The sequence below is a fragment of the Nelumbo lutea genome, chromosome 1 (assembly GCF_056320005.1).
Source record: "Nelumbo lutea isolate HS-2025 chromosome 1, American lotus-T2T, whole genome shotgun sequence".
Lineage (NCBI taxonomy): Eukaryota > Viridiplantae > Streptophyta > Magnoliopsida > Proteales > Nelumbonaceae > Nelumbo > Nelumbo lutea.
In genome coordinates, this window is record NC_142684.1 from 87,897,043 (window position 1) to 87,917,296 (window position 20,254).

Here is a 20,254-nt window from a genome sequence, read left to right on the forward strand (position 1 = left end):
GATTTTGGTTGATTTATAAATGGCCAAACCAAAACTAATCCAACTTAGTTGGATTGAAAAATTATTTTATCAAAATCGATTGATCTATACATCGCACAGGCCCCTGCTAATATAAAAATAAAATAAAATAAATTTAAACTGGTTCAATTGAGAACCATGACATTCTTTTGGATAGCCTTTTTTTTAATATGTTTGCATTTGGATAGCTAGAAAAATGTGGCTATGAAAGCATGTTAGACTAGGGGGGTGTTACATTATCCCCCAAAGCTCTGCTTTGCCACAAAGTACCCTTCAATTCTGGGTTCTTTTTAATATGATTAGGCATTCAAACATATATGAATTTATTTTTGTATTTAGTTTTTATATTAAAATAAGTTTCTAATATAATAAAAAAGAATTTTCCAATATTTTCCTTGATTTTGAAAATGCACCATTCAACATTATTTTATTTTCAAAATACAAAAATGATGAGCTTGCTATAGCATTGCCTCCATCCATAATCAGGACAACAACCTTCTAGGTTTATTTTCCCCCTCTTCCTAGCATGGTTTTCAAAATCGGACCGAACCAGAAAAACCGATAACCGTTCAGCCCCCGGGTCCGGTTATACTATAAACTGTTATTTAGTAATAACCGTTAAAAAAGTCAAAAACCGCTGACCCGGGCGGACGAACCACTAAACCGTTTGACCCGGGCAGCGGTTTGCGGGTAGGCAAAATTTATTTTCGTCCGATTTAAAAAAAAAATTCCATTCATATCCTAGATTCTCCCCCATGAGTTAGGGTTAGAACGAAAGTAACTTCTAATCAAGTTCCAGCCTTCCTTCTCATATTCCGATGGTGCAACCAATGACCTGCGACAGCCACGACCAATGTCGATCAAAGGTGAATCATGAGGACCGGCGACTGTCATCTGGATTTCCTAACTCAAAAAGGGCTTCATCTACGACGGTGAGTAATAAGGAGTAGTGGCGGATTTCCTTCTTGTCATCAACGGCAAGGAGAAACAAGGACAGCGGCGGCTGGCGATTTTGTAGCGGTGGACGACGATTTTAAATAAGTTCTCTCAAAACTATTGCTTTTGTTTTCGAAGGAGCACGCACATCTACTCTGCTTCTCCTCCCCTTTCCATCTCTCCATTTATTTTCCCTCATTCTTGTTATCATTTTCATTCTCCCTCATACTCTTGCTTTTATTTATTAATTTATTAATTTTATTGTTTTTTTTAACTTTCTCCATCTTTAGAATAGAGACTGTCAGCTCTACTCTTTATCGCAGTGAAGAAGAAGGGAGAACAAAGAGGAAAATTCTGTATTTTTTTATTTTCTATTTGTTATATATTTTGTTATTTTTTATTTAGATAATTTTATGTTTTGTCTTTTTTCTGTATTTTTTTCTGTTTTTATTTAATTTTATACTATTTTTATTATTTGTAAATATACTTTTTATTTTAATTTATTTATGACATCACAAGTAGAACCATTTAACCCAGACGGTTGAACCGATTAACCGGAAACCGGTCCCTTGACCGGTTCTATTTCCGATTCGTTTTTAAAAACCTTTCTTCCTAGTATAAATATATACTTTTTTACGAGACAACCAATAGTAATGAGCAATGTATGAGACTGAGTTTGCAATATCAGTAAAAATTACTCCGAGAATGGTATATCATGAACAATATATATTGAAAATGCATTTAATGAAACTCGAACCAACGATTCTTTAATACAAACACAACATTAGAATTGACTTTACCAATGGATAGAATCATAGAATGTAAGTATCTATAATAAGCATCATCGTCATGTCTAATCTCAACTACATGGGATTGACTAGCGTCTCTTTGGAACCGTTGCGGTTGCTCCAGAAAATGGTACTATATAAAAAAAAATGATGCTCCAATAAATAAATAGCCATTTGTTTGGAACTGTTTTTCCATAGAAAATGGTATTTTAAGTCATGGCTTAGAAAGTGGGAAGGTATGGTTTGGAGCAATGTTAAATTTAGTGTTTCCTGGAGCTCGAGCTGCAGCTCATTGCTACCAATAGGACAGTGATGTGGCACTGGATAATTTGTAGAAGTGTAGAAAACGTTTCTTGGAGCATTGGTACCAAACAGAAAAAAGAAGTTGTTGCTCCAGGAAACGTCCTACCTGGCAACAACGATTCCAAACAAAAAAAAAGGCATCATTTTTTGCAAAAATGGTGCTTTTAACTCAATCTGCATATACAACACCGTTTTCTACTGATATGTGGGTTGGAAGCACTATTTTCTCAGAAAACGGTGTTTTTTTTCTATTTGGTACCAATGCTTCAGGAAACATTTTCAACACTAGTACCTATTATCCAGTGCCGCATCATGCTCCTATCACTGTCACCTCATGTCCCCGTTGGTAGCAATGAGTTGTGATAGCTCCAGGAAACACCAAGTATATGTTTGGTATCGATGCTGCAGATCCAGAAAATGGTGCTACTGATGTGTGGGTTGGAAGCACTGTTTTCTGAGAAAACGATTTCTTTTTTTTGTTGGAAACGTTACTGCCAGGTAGGACGTTTCCTGGAGCAACAACAACGCTTTCTATTTGGTACCAATGCTCCAGGAAATGTTTTCAGCTTCAGCACTAGTACCTATTATCCAGTGCCATGTCATGTTCTTGCCATTGCCACCTCATGTCCCTGTTGGAAGCAACGAGCTGTAGTTCCAGGAAACGCCAAATTCAATGTTACTCCAACTATGCCTTCTCAATTTCCAAGGCATGGCTTAGAGCACCATTTTTTATAGAAAAACGGTCCCAAACAACATGTGTTTCCTGGAGCACCATTTTTTTCCATGGTGGCACTGATGTGTCACCGTTTTCTGGAACGACATCGATGCCAAACAAACACCAAGTTTGGCATTGCTCTAAGTCATCTCTTCCCGATTTTCAAGGCATGGCTTGTAACACAGTTTTTTATGGAAAAACGATTCCAAATAGATAGACGTTTCTTGGAACACCATTTTTTCCGATGTAGCGATTATGTATCGCTGTTTTCTGAAGCAACGGCATTGATGCCAAAAAGACGCTAGATGAATCTTGTTTCACCATTCAATTTTGTGAATGTCGTTTTCGTTGTTAAATTATTGACACTTTTTTTTTTTTATTACTTAAGTATATATGTATTTAAATTGAATTATATTAGATTTAATAGAGATGGATTCATATTTGATCCAACTGCACATCGAATTTGGATCACCCTTAATCGGATCAATTTCAAATTAACATATACTATTTTGAGCCTAATAAATACATAATTTTAAAGCATAGGAGGATAATATTATCAAATCACCGGCTGAATTGGTTCAAACAGAAAACACAACTCTACTCGCCAAAAAAAAAAGAAAAGAAAAATCCACAAAATTACTTGTTTGGTTTGATAGAAAATAAGCAAGAAGCAGAAAGTTGAGGTAAAGTTATAATTTCACAAAATTACTTCCTCAAACCAAACAAGGCCTTAACGCTGGTTATTAGAGAAAGGAGGGATTCGACGGTGGAGATAAAGGTTTCGTAGTCCGTACCCAAGTGAAAAGCACAAGTATGTCGAAAATCCAGTCCAGGTCCATTGACTCTGGAATCTGGACCAAATTACCCAACCAAAAGCGATGGGCCTGGGCCTAGGTCATAGTTCGCCACTCCAACTGAAAATCGTATCGGCGCTTTAGATTTTAGATAAATCCTCAGAGCTTTCAGAGTGGGTCGGAATTTCAGCCACCACCGATTCACCGGGAGACCTGGACTGGCGACAGTGCAAGCAAGAATGTTGATGGCTTCCCTGCGAAATTTGTTGTTCAGACGCGTTTACACTTGCTCTACCACCTTCTACATTCCATCTCTCCAGTTAGTTCGCCCTACGAGTGCTCTCCTTCCTTCTCTCTCTACACTCGGTCATTTCTTACCGGCTCCCCGGATAAGCGGCCAAGCCAAAGAGTGGCGGTGCCTTAGTCCCTTGCTTGCCAACCTTTCGGCCTCTTCTGAAGCTTCGACCAATGAAGCATCGGCTTCAAGTTACCTGTCTGTTCGCATTCGTTGTCGAAAAGATGTTGCGGTGAGCTTCTCTCTTCTTCAGGTTTCCGAGAATGCACATATTTGCTTTCTTTTTCTTCCTCATGTTTGTTGGAAAGTCTCGTTATTAATTCACTGCCTAAAGATTGATAACTTGTGATGTTGTATAACTATGCTGTCTGTTCTTCGAGTTCGATTAAAGGAAGGTGGTAGCAAACAGCTTCCTTGCTTCCACCATGTGGTTATGGAATTGAGTCTGAAACCAAGTTGCATTTCAAAACTAAATGCTTAATCGGTTGACCTCTATGAAGCATTTAGCTATGAAGTTTGCACGAGAACTCATCAAGTGCATTCTACGACTAAATCTTTGTTTGATACGGTGCTTTGTGGTCCTTCCCATATCCTGGAGTTGGAGGGTCCCTTGTTCTTCTTTTGATTTTTCTCTTTCCTGGACGCAGTCGACTACCTCGAGGGTTCCTTTAATTTCTTACCCAAGTAGTAAGAACTGTACTCTATTTGTGCTTATGATTCTTTTTGTTAGCTGAAACGTGACATGGATGTTTGTTGGAGTCCAAAGTATTTAAATTTTAAAAGAAACAAAAGGAAACATGTTAGCGTAAACTGATGTTCGTTTATTCCTCAGGCAGCCACACTGTCACACAGGAGAACTCATTTAATTTACTCATTCTTGTATACTTCATGTGTTGTATCGTTATGTTATACTAGCAAGAAGACCATAATATGAAAAAATTGGACTAAAAATATTGCAACAGTAACTAATAAGATAGAGCTGAAGTGCGCTACAGAAAAAAAAAATGCAAGAAATTAAAAACTATTGCAACAGTAACTAATAAGATACAACAACATTTTTTATAGTATTTGTAATTGTTTTTGTTTGTTCAATAGTTATAAATTTTACATGGGCTTATTGTCCTCTTTGAACTGGTTATTTCTTGCAATCTTCTTTACCATGGTTCTTGACATGCCTCAATTCAGTCACGAAAGTTACTCCCTCACTGAATATTCATGTTGTTATCATTTAAAGACTATTTATTCATCTCAGCTCCTTAATAATACGCAATTCTGAACTGTCTAACAAACTCTCCATTGGCCAGGATATGCTTTCAGATGCTCTCCTATGCTTTGGTGCTAGCTCTGCTAGCATGGACGAACCAGATGATTGTGATAGTACTGATGAGGTATGCCCATTAGATAATTTGTCATTTCTTTTCAGCACCCTTCTTTATGAAAAGAGTAACCTACATTTATCATTTCCCTTTATTTTTTTGATAGATATTTATCATTTCCCTTTATTGATTTTGTTCTTTTTAATTATATCCATAATCTTTTTTATATCGGTAACTGTTAAAGCTTTATTAGGTCATATAAAAGAATGAGTTCTGTACAACATGTCAAGCATCCCTATGCATATATGCTGGAAATCATCCAGATGACCTACTCCTGTTCTTTATATTATAAGTGACCTACTCATGCTACGGAACTAGGAATTTCAATAGATTGGATAATAATATGTGCATGTGTGCATCTTTTCCTTGAAGTTGATGACTTCTAACATGTGTTAATTTGACTGTTAGAATTAACAACTTAAACAGGGTTAACTTGTAATTGGCATTATCTAGATTTATCCATTAAGGAAAGGATATCACACTAGAGGGTGGTCTTAAGCGCAACTGTTAGGTTGCTCCATTGTGACCTGGGTGACCAGGGTTCAAATCTTGGAAACAGCCTCTCGGTGTATCTCCAGGGATAAAGCTACATATATCTGGCCCTCCACAGACCCCACATTGGTATGAGCCTCGTTCACTGGGCTGTTCTGTATATCACACTAGCATATATTGGGGATAGCCCTGAATTCTGACTAGGAGTGATCATTGCTAGCCTACCCCAGAAGGCCTTGCCTATAAAATTATGAGCCTGCTGCTAGATCTTCTGTCCAAGCCCATCCTGGCGTGGACCAGGGCCCACAGAAGGCCATTTTGGATTATCTGGTCCATGGGCTACTGGCTCACTCTCTCCCTCTTCTCTCACATTGTTTCCCACAAAGAGAAGGGGGGATTACAAGGGTCTCTTTGGAGAAGAAAACTGACTGGAAGAAGAAATTTAAAAGCGAAAAGCTCCAGAATAAATTGGCAGGAGGAATTACAATCCAAAGATTGACAAAATGGAGTCCAGGAACAACAACACTCCCTTGACTTGGGTTAAATGTATGCATGTGGTGCACACCACTCAGATAACAAATAACTAGAAGTGGAATTTCAATGAAGCCTTTATTGGGTTAATGATGAGACTGAACCCACAAGAAAGAAAAGGAAAGGAAAGAAGAAAGGATGTTACCACTTCAGAGAAGCTGAATTGTCTGCTGTGATCTCTCCTTCCCCAGAATTCCTCACTCAAAAGCATTGTACCTGATTCTGTTTGATTTGTAAATGATGTTCCTGCAGATCAGCATAAATTCCATATTTACAGAATGCCAAGATGTGGGTGCATGTATTTCAAATGCTGCTGGCTCAATTGGGTTGAAAGATATGCCTAGTTATGTAGTCACAATGGGCGAGCACTGTGACTGGATAAAGAAAACACAGGTTAATACATACCTCTGTATGTCTTGCAATATGTTCTTTATCTGTTAATATCTATTGATTGTTTCATCTCTCTTTATTTTAATTTCTTAATGACTATGTATACACTATACAGTTCATTTAATTTGAATGCCTTCCTTTCTTTTATTATTTTCTTAGTTACACATGCCAGGCTTATCAACATCCTTTAGTGATTCATATTGATCTTCAGATATGGAATACCATCTTGTTAATACTATCCAGTAGTCACTTCATAATAGTATAGTATATGCTTATGTGTTAGGATAACTGCCTTGTATTGAATTATTGATGCTTCCTTGTCCTGATAGACTGATATTCAACTTATACTTCAGAAAAAACAGCTCTACTCTAGTGTATGGTGAAACAAGATTTAGAAATTTAGTTCACCAGATGTTGACTTGTTTTGGTATAAATGTGCAAATACCTCTTATAACCCATAATATTTATTGTTTGACTTGTTTTGGTATAAAATAGCTTTGAAAGATAATCTGGAAGTGTTTGCTAGTTTTTATTTTCCATTTTTTGCTTTTTTATTTAAACAAGATTAATGGCCAAACCATTCAACCTGTGACCCAGTGACCCAAATGGTTGTATCCAGTCCGAGTCTGACAACCTCGATAAAAACTAATTCCCTTCCAGTTATCTGCTAGCATTGGTAAAGGATTTGGATTCTATGTTATTAATTTTCTTTTTTCAATTTTTAAGTTACAATCTTTTTACTGGGAGAATGTTATGACCATCCTCACTAATTTCTTCTATCATGAAAAGATGCACTATTTGTTTCATTTTGAACTTTACCAGAGATGGTAAGGTTGCACTGTGGGTTCATGGAGTCAATTTTTTTTATCAGTAACTGTCAATTAATAATGAACCATTAAAGTGTACAGGTATACAATCATTTGGATGGAGATAAAACTTCTAATCTCCCCCATTATGTTCTTACAACTTTGCCCAAAACATTTGATCCCTTTCACCTCTTGCTTTGCTAGGTTATCTGCAAAACTATTTTCTGCCCTCTGTACCAATTGAAGCTTTACCTCCATGCTTCTTGTTAGCAATTTAAAATTTTTAACTCATTCTTATAGGCCCATAATACATCTTCTGATTAAACTGTTTCCAGAGTCCAATCATCTCTATAGTTTTTTTTTTTTTTTTGTCTTTTTTTGTTTGTATCGTTTGACTTTTCGTTTGATTGTTAATGTATGTTTTTTCTTTCTTTTCCTTTTTTTTTCATTTTGTCTTTTATTTTAATCAATATTAGAAACAGTTCGCTCTCTGAAATGAAAGATTAATTTTATTTTCCTATTGTATGGTATATTTCTTTATTTTTTACCAGTATCTATTATGTTTTATCTTCTATAAAATTCTCCATTAGATCCTATCAAGTGTCATACTTGCATCTATGCTATATTTAACCTCAAATATTTCATCTGTAACTTTTTCTTCATATGTTACAGGAATCTTTTCATCCTGTGAAAATATCTGAGGATCTTTGGATAGTGCCAGAATGGAGAACTCCCCCAGTATGGTTAACTACTTAACTCTCTTATACGTTTTTGAGGTTCTCTTGCTGTGGTTGTTGATTATACTTGAGAATTATCAATTTTGGAAGTTGATTTCTTTCTCAATTGCTTCTAGAGTTTCTGAAATTTTTTTTGTGATCAATCTGGTTATATTCAATTTACTTTCAGAAGCTTTACTGCATAGATAATCAGATTACCTGTATCTGATTTTTTGAGAAAGGTTAACTGAGATTTATTAAAAGTTAACAGAGTACAAGAGCCTTAGAAGGCACAAATAGAACTACAAAGGCAAAGAAGTATCAGCTACAGTGTTTAGTTCCCTAGGAATCCAAACTAACTTCACACTCAGAGAGGCCAAAATATCTCTAGCTTTGGTCAGCAGATGAGCAAGCCTCCAAGGTCCTCCGCTCTCCTGCCTTAGCTAATTCATTGTCTTAGCAGAGTCACCTTTACGGGTGAGAAAAAAAAAAAAAAACCGAAAAACCGAACCAACTGATAAAACTGACGGAAACTGAACCAAAAAACGGTTAACCGAACCGGTTGTTTCGGTGTTTTTAAAAAACCATAGGTACTGGTTCGGTTTCAGTTAACCAATATAGAAAACTGGCAGTTAACCGAACCAACCGGTATACATATATTTCTATATATTTTATATTTTTTATATATTATAAATTAATAAATATGCATTATACATAGAAATATATATTTATAATATAATATTTTATATATTTATAATTTTTATTATATATTTATATATATTTTTTATAATATATATTAAAATTAAAAAACCAAAAAACCGATGAACCGAAACCGATGGTTAACCGAACTGGTCAACCGGTTAACCGACTGGCTTCGGTTCGGTTCCGGTTACCGGTTTTCCAAAAAACAGTAGTACCAGTTCGGTTCCAAAAAAAGCCCCACGGTTTGGTTAACCGAACCATCACCCCCTAGTCACCTTCGATGGATAGAGAGGAAAGGCCTAACATTTTATCACAACAAAGACCTGTAAGAGCAACTGAGATCTCTGCCTTGGTAGCACCAGCTCTCCCAATCAGTCCATTGAAAGCCCAAAAGATGTTCCCCCCTGTCCCACGGATTACTCCTCTAATTTCTGCTTGGACTGTAGATCCTTGGGCACTACTGTCAAAACTTAGAGTTATCAGATCCTCCTCACTAGAACGGATTGTTTGAGTAAAAACATTTCCTGGAGAGGAGTAGAGGATTTATGTTAAATTACTCAGTAGGTCATTTAGGGAAATACCTTTGAAAACTTCAGAAATAATAACCCAAATGTTGCATAAGAAAGTAATGTGAGAGATCAGGTCTTTGGTATTCCTGGTTTTGTTTTCAAAAGTTCCGATGTTCCTTTCTTCCCCAAACACCCCACATCATTGCATGGATCACTGTGCTCCAATAGATCTTACCCCTGCTTCCTAGGCCTTTGCAATGCCACTGTTGCAGAAGATCCAAAACTTGTTCAGGAAAAAGTGAAAGACCCAGTTGTACCTATCTGATTATCTACTTTGTTTCTGAGATATCACTTACCTTGTTAATGTTGATCATATAGGGTGCTTTACTTTTGGCTGGATTTGCATCTTCCTAATGTTGATCATATACTTCATATCTGAGATATAACTTACCTTCCCAATGTTGATCATATATGGTGCTTTGATTTTGGTTGGATTTCCATCTTCCTATACATGTGGACCATGTCCACCCGAATTATATTCTGCACACTGAAATAAATTTGAACTTCACTGTCTATATTGTCTATTATTGTCGTTTGAATTATACGTAATTGTGTTTGTATATTCTGCTACAGGATGCTCAAGCAACAAATATTATTCTTAATCCAGGATTGGCATTTGGAACTGGGGACCACCCTACAACTAAATTGTGTTTGGTGCTGTTGTATAGCTTGATAAAAGGAGGAGAATTTTTTTTGGACTATGGAACTGGTTCTGGAATTCTTGGAATTGCAGCACTAAAAGTAACACTTTTTAGATTTCTGTTTTAAACAATTGAATTAAAACTTAAGAAAGCTTATCCAAGAAATTTAGCATTGTTCAATCTATTTAGTTTAATCAGCATTGTCTTTATAGAAAGCTAATACCAGCCTAAAGGGGATCCCAAAAGTGTGACTCTATGAAAAAGATGTTTTCAGAACTTATTAAAAAAAAAAGATGCTTTCAGAAGATAATTATTTAGAAAAAAAGAAAAGAAAAGATTGACATATATTTAGGGCAAACCACAATGACAATGGGAAAGCAATATGTTCACTCAGTAAAGCTTCAACTAGTAACCTTCATGAAATTTTCACAAGAGGCTTCTACTTCTTTCTCAATTCCAATGAACTAAACAAGCCACATCTCTTCTCCTCTGTGGAAAATCAAGGGCTTTGCCTCTTCATTTGTTCTTTCTTTTAAATCCTACATAACTCCTCTTTATCCTTTTAGCTGCAACCAAAACAGGGTCTTTGGCTCTCCACCCCTTCATGTATTCCTTTATTTTATTTTTTGTAATTATCACACTCATATACACTCTCTATCCTTATATCGCTCTGTTATATTCAAATTACATCTTTAATTTGTTTTTTTCTTTTCATTCTTTTATTTAATACTAACAGACACATGCACGTTATCTGTATCTCCTGCATTAACAAAATAGGGCCTCATCTCCTAGTTATTTCATAGGTTACGTGATGTTTGATTCTTCTTTGTTAATGTTTTCTAGTTGTTTCAATTTATTGTCTTGACAACTATGGTTGTACTATATCCTAATAAAACTTGCATGGGAAGCTTGCCTATGATATGCTTTATTACCATATGAAAAAAAAAATTCAACCCACTAATTCACAACTATTTCCCACCTCCTGATGAAAACATGGAACATTACTAGCCATTGGACTTAAGTATTTCTCCACCATGAATTTGGACCCATTCTTCCCCCTAGAGGTTCTAATATTAGAGCCTATATTACTTGGCAAGATGTGATAATGCATGAATGTGTGGGAAAAGTCTCTAGAAAGTAAAAATTCTATGCAAGAAAGATGCAGAGAAAGAAGGAAATTTTAAAGATGTTAAACCATCATATATTTGGCACATATCTTCTCATCTGATCAAATTTTGATCATTTAGCTTGAATTTTGGCATCATTAATAAGTCCAATATCATAGTTTTGAATGTCATTTGAGCAAATTCTCAGTTTTGTTGATGATGAAGAAATTGAAGTAGGTTGGAATTTATTGGTAGGAATTGCTTTTGGAAGCTAGTTTATGTTGTTTTAGTTTTTGGGTGATTTTCTTTATAAGAATCAATTTGAGAATTATGATAGCAAGCAAACAGAAAGGAAAAAAAAAAAAAAAAAAGAGAACAGCTAGATTGTAGGGTTAGGTGGATGAGAGAGTGTTGTATGAAATTAAAGCTTGCATAGATGTTAGTGATTTGAAGAAACTGTTATCTATAAGACTCTCAAAAGTTAAACAAACTATCTCGTTGAAGACTCCAAGCAAAATGATTTGCCTTCTAGATCTGTACAAAGTCATTTTGCATTGTTTTTCACTCTAGATCTTGATAAAATTTTGCTTCCTCTCATATATACTAGCAATTAAAAACTAACAAATTAGTATTTTCCCAATATAACCATCTTCACAATATCCTACATCCAACCAAAATGCAGCCTTGAAGTCCAGTGCATTTGCTGTTATAGAATAGGGTTACAATTTTGAATACAAATGTGCTTTTCAGAGTTCAAACTTTTGAATTTCCTAGATTAGCACCATTCAGGTGGTTTCTCTGTTGGTTTCCCTCAAGAATTCTAAAACTCAGGGTGATTGAAGTACTTCTAGACCAGCTTCCAGCTACTTATTGCCATTGGGCTTGAATTTCTCATTACATCAAACTGTGCGACCCTGTTCACCCATCCAGAAAACTTTGCCATAGCTTTTGGGCTCAATCCCTTTGTACATTTCTCCTACTTGTGTTGCCCCCCTGAATAATCTGAAGCAGCTTGAAACAGTCATTTTCACCAAATGAATGTCAAAATGCAGTTAGGTGCTGCCTTATCAGTCGGAGTTGATGTAGATCCCCAGGCGATAAGATCTGCACTTCAGAATGCTGCTCTGAACAACGTAGGACCTCAGGAAATGCAATTATGTCTGGTCGATAGCATGGGCAATCCTCTTTCTGCAGTTGGAACTACGGATGGAAATGTGAAAGGACAGAGCTCACATGGCATACGACTCGTTGCTGAAAAAGAAAAGTTTGATATTGTCATAGCAAATATACTTTTAAATCCTGTAATGGAAATGGCAGATCATATTGTTTCTTATGCCAAGCCTGGAGCAGTGGTCGGTGTATCTGGAATCTTATCTGAGCAGGTATGCACCATGCAGAATTCCCATTTGTATTTGATAAAAAAACATTAATAAACAAATCCGGGTAAATGCTTTAATAGGGAGACCGGATATGCTCCTCACACGCACATCGTACCATGCATTGGGATCATCTCCCGTACTTATAAGTTATTTTTCACGGGAGATGTTCCCAATGCACGGTGGATGTGCATGTGAGGCGCCCAAGTGAGGAGAAGATCCCGTTCCTTTAATAGGAGGCTAGGTGCTAAAGGAGCCATTCCCCACTGATTTCATGTGGTACACATCCAACAAACGTTGGATATATGCAGTTCCTGATGTCATTTTATTATTTTTTTTAAAAGCAGCTTCCACAAATTGAAGGACGATATATGCAGTTCTTGGAAGGTATGTCAGTGTCGGAGATGGATGGCTGGGTCTGCCTCAGCGGAAGAAAAAGGATTACCAAATACAGCTGAAGATTTCATCTGGGCTTTATTTGAACACGACGTGGAAGTTGGAACTGTGGAAGAATGGTTTGGTTTTACTGATTGACAGCACTGGTTCCCACCATATGAGATTCAGTTTCAGTACATTCCTAGACCATGTCGATTGACTTGGCGGTTGGCACAGCTGCAGCTTTCCAACATTCTCACTAATGTTTTGCAGTGTATAGGCGAGAACTGCTTATGGCGTGTTCAGCAGTTCTTCTGTGCCAAGCTCATCCGGTCATCCTCTTTCCTATCTATGCATGCCAAGGTCCCAATGAACAATTTAAAGCATGGGATTTTCACAAACTCCTTTTCCAATATATCTGGTATCGTACTTTTAAATTAGCTGCTGTATTTCATTGTAATTCTTGCTAAGGATCCATTGGAAATGTGTTTGCGTTCACTGAATCTGCCTTCTGAAGACGTACTTTTTTTCTAATAGGTATGAATAATTTGTAATAAATTTGAAATAATGTAGTTTATATATGAAATTGTGCATTGGTTCTGTCGTGCCCCTGTTCACGCCAATGATCATTTGTCTCACAAATCACGATGCAATCAATATTGCAATCATGCAAATGCTTGGAATTCCTAGTATTTTCGAACGTAGAATTAAGCATGGACAATATCATCACTTTTCTTCAATTATGAACAAGGATGACCGCTTACAGCATGGGATTTTCACAATTTTCTTCATGTCCATGAGTTCATAATTGATGATATTGTCCATGATATGGAAGAAAAGGACAATATCACCAATATCATTGCTCAGGCATCAATACATATATTTTCAATATGCTATGCATGAGTAACATTTTACAATTAATCTGAAAAGAAATTTTAAAATTAATTTATATAAATAAAGCATCACAAAATAATTAAACATAATTCAAAATAATATAAATAAATGAAACAAAAAATTATTTAAGTACATCTAACACACACACACACAATATATATATATATATATATACATATATATATATATATATATATATAAATCTAATATATAAAAATAATAATTATATTATTAATATATAAACATTATAATTCCAGTACATTTAATAAAAATAGATCAAATTACAAAAGCTTACAAAGGTCAATAAAAAGTAGTACAAATAGAAGTGAAGCAAGGAATCAGAGATAAATTTGAAATAATTTGTAATTTGATCAACTGTCTTCTGAAGATGTACTTTTTACTCCTAGGTATGAATAATTTGTAATAAATTTGAAATAATGTAGTTTATATATGAAATTGTGCATTGCTTCTGTCGTGCCCCTGTTCACGCCAATGAGGGGTGTAACATTTTAGAATCAGACATCGGTGGGACTAGGCTGGCACGAGATTTTGTGTTCCAAATTGAACTATGCACGAGATTTTTGTATATGTTTGGCATCGATGCAGCAGATGCAACGGTTCTGCTGATGTGTGGATTGGCACTTGGCAGTATTGTTTTCTGATAAAAGTGTTTTTTTTTTGCTTGGAAACGTTGTTGCTAAATAGGACGTTTTCTAAAGCAATGCTGCAACAATAACGTTTTCTGTTTGGTACCAATGCTCCAAGAAATGTTTTCAGCACTGATGCTTATCATTCAATGCTACATCACGTCCCTGTCATTGCCACCTCATGTCCCTATTGGCAGCAACGAACTATAGCTCCAGGAAACAACAAATTCAGCATTGCTCCAAACTATGCATTCTCGATTTTTAAGGCATGGCTTGGAGCCACTGTTTTTAAAACCAGACCGAACTGGAAAAACCGGAAACTGGTCACCTGGCCAATTGACCAGTTCCGTTTTTCTCCAAAACCGCTTTTTCCCCCAAAACCATTGATTTTGATCAGCAAACCGCTGAACCAGCTAGTTAACCGTTCAAACGGTTTTGACCATTTTTCAAAATTTTAAATTTTTTTATTTTAAAACCTTGCTTAGAGCACCATTTTTTCCGACATGGCACTGATGTGTCACCATTTTTTGAAACAACGGCAACGATGCCAAACAGACGCGTTCGTGTTCCAGAACTAACTGCAGCTTGTTCTTAAACGAGCCACACCCCTAAATAAATGAACACTGGCTAAGAAAATTCTAGCCACTAGAAATTCCCAAAAACAACTACTTTTTTGTTGAGAAATCAAGGTGGATCTGAGTTCTATAACAGATGGCTTTCACTACAAAAAATAAAATAACAGAAAAGAAAAGGAATTTTATAACAGATGGGTTGGTCCAATTGGAACCAATTTTGTATATCGACAGAAATCTTACCTGAATACATAACGTCTCCTCTCATGTTCAAATAGGGATTCAAAATTCTATTTTCTTTCGGAAACTAATCATAGCCAGACCCTGTCTCCTCTTCCCTTTACTAAATCTTTACTAAATAGGAAAGATAAAAGGAAAAAAAATATAACACCATTAGAAAATATATAGGGTGGGCTTTCACTATGATCAACTTCAAAAGACAAAGCTACCCAGAACACTAAAGGACATTCCTAGAGAATTTTCTTTTCCTGTGGATGGCCCAACGTTAGCACCAAGCTCAGTCTAGAGGACAGCTTATGGCACAAAGTTCCTCAAGAGCTTTCCTCCCAAACTTCTGTTTTCTCCCTTATTTTCTATCAAACACAGCCTAAATTCCTTCAAAGTTCAAATACAAACTTGTTTAGATCAAATTACAAATAACCATCATCAGATGATTAGTTTACAACATTACCAAAAAAAAACGATTACATCGGTAGTTAAATTCATGTTAGTTCATGCTATATTGTTGAAATAATAAGATATCCCACAAAACTTTTATGCTTCATGTCCTACCCTAGCACCTCAGTTTAAACATTGATTGTAACCACATCTATTTCTACACAAACCATAATGCATTCTAACAAGTTTTTTAAAAGGGCGTCCATAAGAAACCAAAGTAATAATGAAATACAGATGACCAAAATATAAAGTCAATTGTCTTTCTCCGGGAGGTTGCTCAATGACAACATCATACAAGCTACGATTCCTTGAACTTTGGTCCAAAAGAAAAGAGAAGAATATAGGTAACAAGCTTTTCTACCAACAATAAAACAACAGAAAATCTATTATCTATTTGCAATGAACCAACATACAATTCACCACCAAAAATGAACCAACATACATGATTTCATTAATGGAATAAAGTTCTACAAAGTTGTACAGGGTTTTTGAACAAGAACTCTCGTCAAATTGTAACTCTCAACTTAATAGAGAAAAACGAAATATGGGGTCCAACAATCTATGATCTTTTACATCTATTCCATTATAGTAAAAAACCATGGAAAAGACCGCTCTAATAAATTCCCAAGTGGTAAATACTACTGGTTTTATGGTTTACCATACCTTTTAACCTTTCGAGGCATGTAAAGAAGGCCTTCTACCAAAAAACAACAGACCTGTAAAGAAGGCCAAAGAAATGCCTTATCACTGAGCTTCCTTTTCCACTGATTAACATGCCATGCATTTCAAATCAATCCTGCACGTGCTTTCAAATACAATAAAACCGCAAAAGGTGAGTCATGACCCTTGACTGTAGAATTCTGAAAATACAAAATCCTACATGTTCTCAAGGACACATATTACACAAACTTCATCGCTGAAGATGTCTCCTTGCCAAAGCTGGGGTTTTCTTAGGAATGTAAACCTTGTAGCTCACCTAACAAGGACATAAATAAATCAACAAATGCAATGATTAGTTAAGTGATTAGATAAAACTTGGATCTAGGTACATCTAACTCAGATCCAACCCATTGACAACTGTAGATGTAGTATCTACAGCCAATGCAGTCATTCCACATTTACAGATTAAAAAAAACAGATATTGTCAGTATGTATGTGTGTGCGTGTGTGTGAGAGAGAGAAAGGAGAGAGAGCCTACCTGCACCATTTCACCACCATGCATCACGGACATCGTCTTTTTCTCAAACTGGGAGCCCTCCTTAACTTCATCCTGGGCTTCATTTAAGTCATGCTCTTCGGTTGTAGAACTGAGGCAAGTACCAGGAGCAGACAATGCAGAGTCTTTGTTAACATCTTCAAGGATATTACCACTCTCAGGCACAGTTTTAAAGGTCTCAGCAGCACTTTTATCTGCACTGTCTTTTATCTCTGGCAACTTCCCCCTGGGAGATTCCTCTGATGTGGATGTGGGCTTTAAGATGGATTTGCCACCAGAATTTCCCTGTTTAAATGTTATATTACCTGGTGCAGCTGATTTGTTATTAATGGCACCGACAATCATATTGTTCGTTTGTGTGACTTTACCACCAAAAACTGTCTGACCTGGTGAACAATTGTTTGGTGCTGGACAAACAGGATCCAGTTTAGCGTTGGATTTATGTCCTTTGAAGCTGTCATCAGAAACTTGTCCATCATTTTGTGGACTAATGGATTTTCTATCTACTGGTGGTATGCTAACGCTAGCTACCACTTTACCTGCACCTAGTAGTCTAATACAATCAGCCTTGTGGGACTCATTTTGGGTGGAAGCAGCCTTTGTAATTGGTGACTGTTTGCCTTCAATAGCAATTTCATCTTTCTGAGGTGCTTTTTTGTTATTGTATAACACCCTACGAAATTTTCTTAGATTTTCCAATGCCTTTTGCCTTAAAAGTGACTCCAAATCATCACCCTTGGTGATATCAGTGCCAGCAGAAAACTCATTCTTATTCACTGTCAAATCCTTGGTTGACCCAACCATGGGTAAGGTAGGATCTCTAATATCATTTTGAGCCCTGCTATCCTCTTTACTACTCCCTCCAGTTTCAGTATTCCTAATTTTGGAAATATAAGCGTCTTCCTTGTTTGCATCATCTATCCGCCTCTTCTTCTCAGGCACAATATGTGGGTGGTAAGCTGACTCCTTCTTTCTGCCCCCATCACAACTGTCATTGCTTCTGGAAGAAGGGCAGTCATCATAAGCCTGAATAATCTCCACCCTATTCTCATCCCAATTCCTCTCTTTTTCCTCCATTTCCTTTGATTGTGTTGTAACGTTAAGAACAGATTTAAGACGCCTAGAAGAATTCTCACCCATCCATCTGTCATCTTCATAACTACATTGGTTGCTGCAACCACTGCATGAAGAACAACTCCTGGACCTATATCCGCTTTTGCTTCTTCCATCACTCCTCCTCGAATTTCTCTTATCCTTCTCTCTTCCTTCAGACCTGCCTCTTGGCCTATCACATTCGCTCTCCCAACTGCCACTACTTCCACCCCGACAGGTTGAACAACTCAACGAGTCACTACTCATAGAACCAACACTCGCACCTCTCCTTGAGCGTGCATTCACACGTTTCCTTTGGTAGGTTTTCTTCTTTGCCTCAGATCTACCATTTCGTATCGACCCTTTTCTCTTCCTCCGATGGGGTGATTCCCTGACATCTTCAGGGCTTGACGAGCTTCGTCGAGCCCTCTTTCTTGTCCCTTTCGCATCTCTTCGAGTGCGAGAGCGAGCCCTCCTGCCTCTATAATCATCTTCCGAATCAGATGAATAAACAGACAGGAAATCCTCGCTCCTTGAATCGTCATCCGACGAAGAAAGCGAAACATCACGACGACGAAGCTTCTTAGCCTTATCTCTCTTTCTACTCCTACTCCTCTTTCGGACCTAAACAATTGATATAAAAGAGATATGTCGAAAGCGAGGATGGACATCAAATAACAAATAAACCCATATCAGAATCTCAGACCCAATTCATACTTCAGAAGCCAAATACGGGCAAATGAAAATAAATAAATAAATAAATAAGTAACAAGTAGACAACGCACATAACGAAAGAAAAAAACCAATCCCGAATCTAGAATCGTAAAATTAAATCAGAAAAAACCCTAAAAGTAAACAAAATTATGGAAGACAGAGAGAAAGAGAGCAATAGAAGACCTCGGAGGAAGGCTTAACATGCTTCTTCTTGTGAGATGACGAAGATTTTCTTCTGGAGGAGGAATTACCGGCAGCCATTGGCTTTAGTTCGACCTGCAACAAACAAAATAAAGAGAAGAGAAAAAGGAAAAAAAAATAAAAGACAAAGAGAAAGCGTTAAAGGGAACAGATAGATTGAAAGAATCGAACGTAAAATTGAAGAATTATCCAATCCCTGTTTCGGTGGTACAGGCTACAGCAAGCCTCGGGTCTTCAGAGGAACGCTCGCTCTCTCGCTGCCGGGAACCATTTTCGGGTTTTTAATTTTTTATATTGGAGGGGGAAGAAGAAATATATAGTTGGGTATAATATAAATTAGGGTAAATTACAAATACCCCTTGTAATATGGGATTTTGACAAAGACATCCTATACTTTGTTTTGTGACAAAACCCCCCTATATTATAACTGTGAGACAAAAAGACCCTTTTTTTGTTAGCCTTTGATTGAAATCTGTCATTGTAATATTTTTTAATCTCCATATTACCCTTTTAATAACTATTCGAAAAAAAATATTATTTATCTTCTCCGACCTTATGATACACGAACAACAATGGTGAACTTCTGAAATCTTCCCTCTGTCTCCCCTGATCTTTCTTCTTCCCCTTCTCCTTTCTTTTTCCTGATTTCCTCTATTTTTTGTTCCTTGCAAATGGAGAGAGAGAGAGAAACTATTTTATCTCGGCTGTTGGTGCTTGGAAACCTGGAAAATTCTGGTAGTGGGAATTTGGATGTTGTTAATCTATTAACTATTTTATTTCAGCTTCAAGGTAAGATGGACTTTCTCATGGTGTTAATAGTTCTTGACATCCCATAGGATTTTGCTTGATCCAATTATCATTGCAATCACAAGTAACAATGTGGACAAAAGTGCCAATGGTCTGTCAACTCCAGATAGAGAACGACTTATTCAGATTCTTAACAAGATTAACGCTTTGCCCTTCTCTGGAAATTCTGCTTCAAGATTGTCTGTACCTTGTAGTTTTGACTTGAATGTTTCACAAGAAGCTTCTTCAGACAACTTGAATAAAACAAATGGAAATACACCTGTTCCCTCTACCATGGACTTGCTTGTTGTTCTATCGACTACTTTGGCAGCAGCTACACCTGATGCTATTTGCACTTCTCAAAGAAATAGCAAAAGTTGTGATGATGATAAATGTAAGTTGAACCCCCTTGGTTTTCATTTACAGAAGAAGCCAATTTCTGGGTGCCCTTCAATTGGAGGTGAGAGAAGTGATAGTACCTCTCAATCTCCGACAGAGACTTCAGATTGCAAAGTTCACTTATCT

The 20,254-nt window shown here is 36.6% G+C and overlaps 2 protein-coding genes across 3 annotated transcripts; one reads left to right on the plus strand and one right to left on the minus strand.

Moving 5' to 3' along the window:
• Positions 1 to 3,597: 3,597 nt before the first annotated feature.
• On the plus strand, positions 3,598 to 13,552 carry LOC148875956 (ribosomal protein L11 methyltransferase-like protein). Of its 2 annotated transcripts, XM_088965817.1 has the most exons (7): positions 3,598 to 4,081; positions 5,154 to 5,237; positions 6,501 to 6,641; positions 8,117 to 8,182; positions 10,005 to 10,172; positions 12,231 to 12,560; positions 12,902 to 13,552. In XM_088965817.1, exons 1-7 carry the CDS (start codon positions 3,794 to 3,796, stop codon positions 13,010 to 13,012), a joined length of 1,188 nt encoding a protein of 395 aa, XP_088821943.1. In that variant the 5' UTR covers positions 3,598 to 3,793; the 3' UTR covers positions 13,013 to 13,552. The 2 variants fall into 2 exon arrangements, with proteins under 2 accessions (XP_088821943.1, XP_088821944.1); XM_088965818.1 differs by lacking the exon at positions 10,005 to 10,172 and having other exon boundaries at positions 3,668 to 4,081.
• Positions 13,553 to 16,149: 2,597 nt separating this feature from the next.
• On the minus strand, positions 16,150 to 19,265 carry LOC148875957 (transcriptional regulator ATRX-like protein). Its single transcript, XM_088965816.1, has 3 exons — positions 18,926 to 19,265; positions 16,919 to 18,652; positions 16,150 to 16,696 (listed from the first exon to the last, which is right to left on the minus strand). Exons 1-3 carry the CDS (start codon positions 19,001 to 19,003, stop codon positions 16,631 to 16,633), a joined length of 1,878 nt encoding a protein of 625 aa, XP_088821942.1. The 5' UTR covers positions 19,004 to 19,265; the 3' UTR covers positions 16,150 to 16,630.
• Positions 19,266 to 20,254: the final 989 nt, after the last annotated feature.

Bases quoted from the DNA above. Each gene is read 5' to 3' on its own strand.
- LOC148875956 (XM_088965817.1), top strand. From the start codon at position 3,794: ATGTTGATGGCTTCCCTGCGAAATTTGTTGTTCAGACGCGTTTACACT. The intron at 4,082-5,153 runs GTGAGCTTCTCT...TCCATTGGCCAG, and splicing joins GTTGTCGAAAAGATGTTGCG to GATATGCTTTCAGATGCTCT. The intron at 10,173-12,230 runs GTAACACTTTTT...GTCAAAATGCAG, and splicing joins TTGGAATTGCAGCACTAAAA to TTAGGTGCTGCCTTATCAGT.
- LOC148875957 (XM_088965816.1), bottom strand. From the start codon at position 19,003: ATGGCTGCCGGTAATTCCTCCTCCAGAAGAAAATCTTCGTCATCTCAC. The intron at 18,653-18,925 runs GTCTTCTATTGC...TCAATTGTTTAG, and splicing joins ATGTTAAGCCTTCCTCCGAG to GTCCGAAAGAGGAGTAGGAG. The intron at 16,697-16,918 runs GTAGGCTCTCTC...TGTCCTTGTTAG, and splicing joins ATGGTGGTGAAATGGTGCAG to GTGAGCTACAAGGTTTACAT.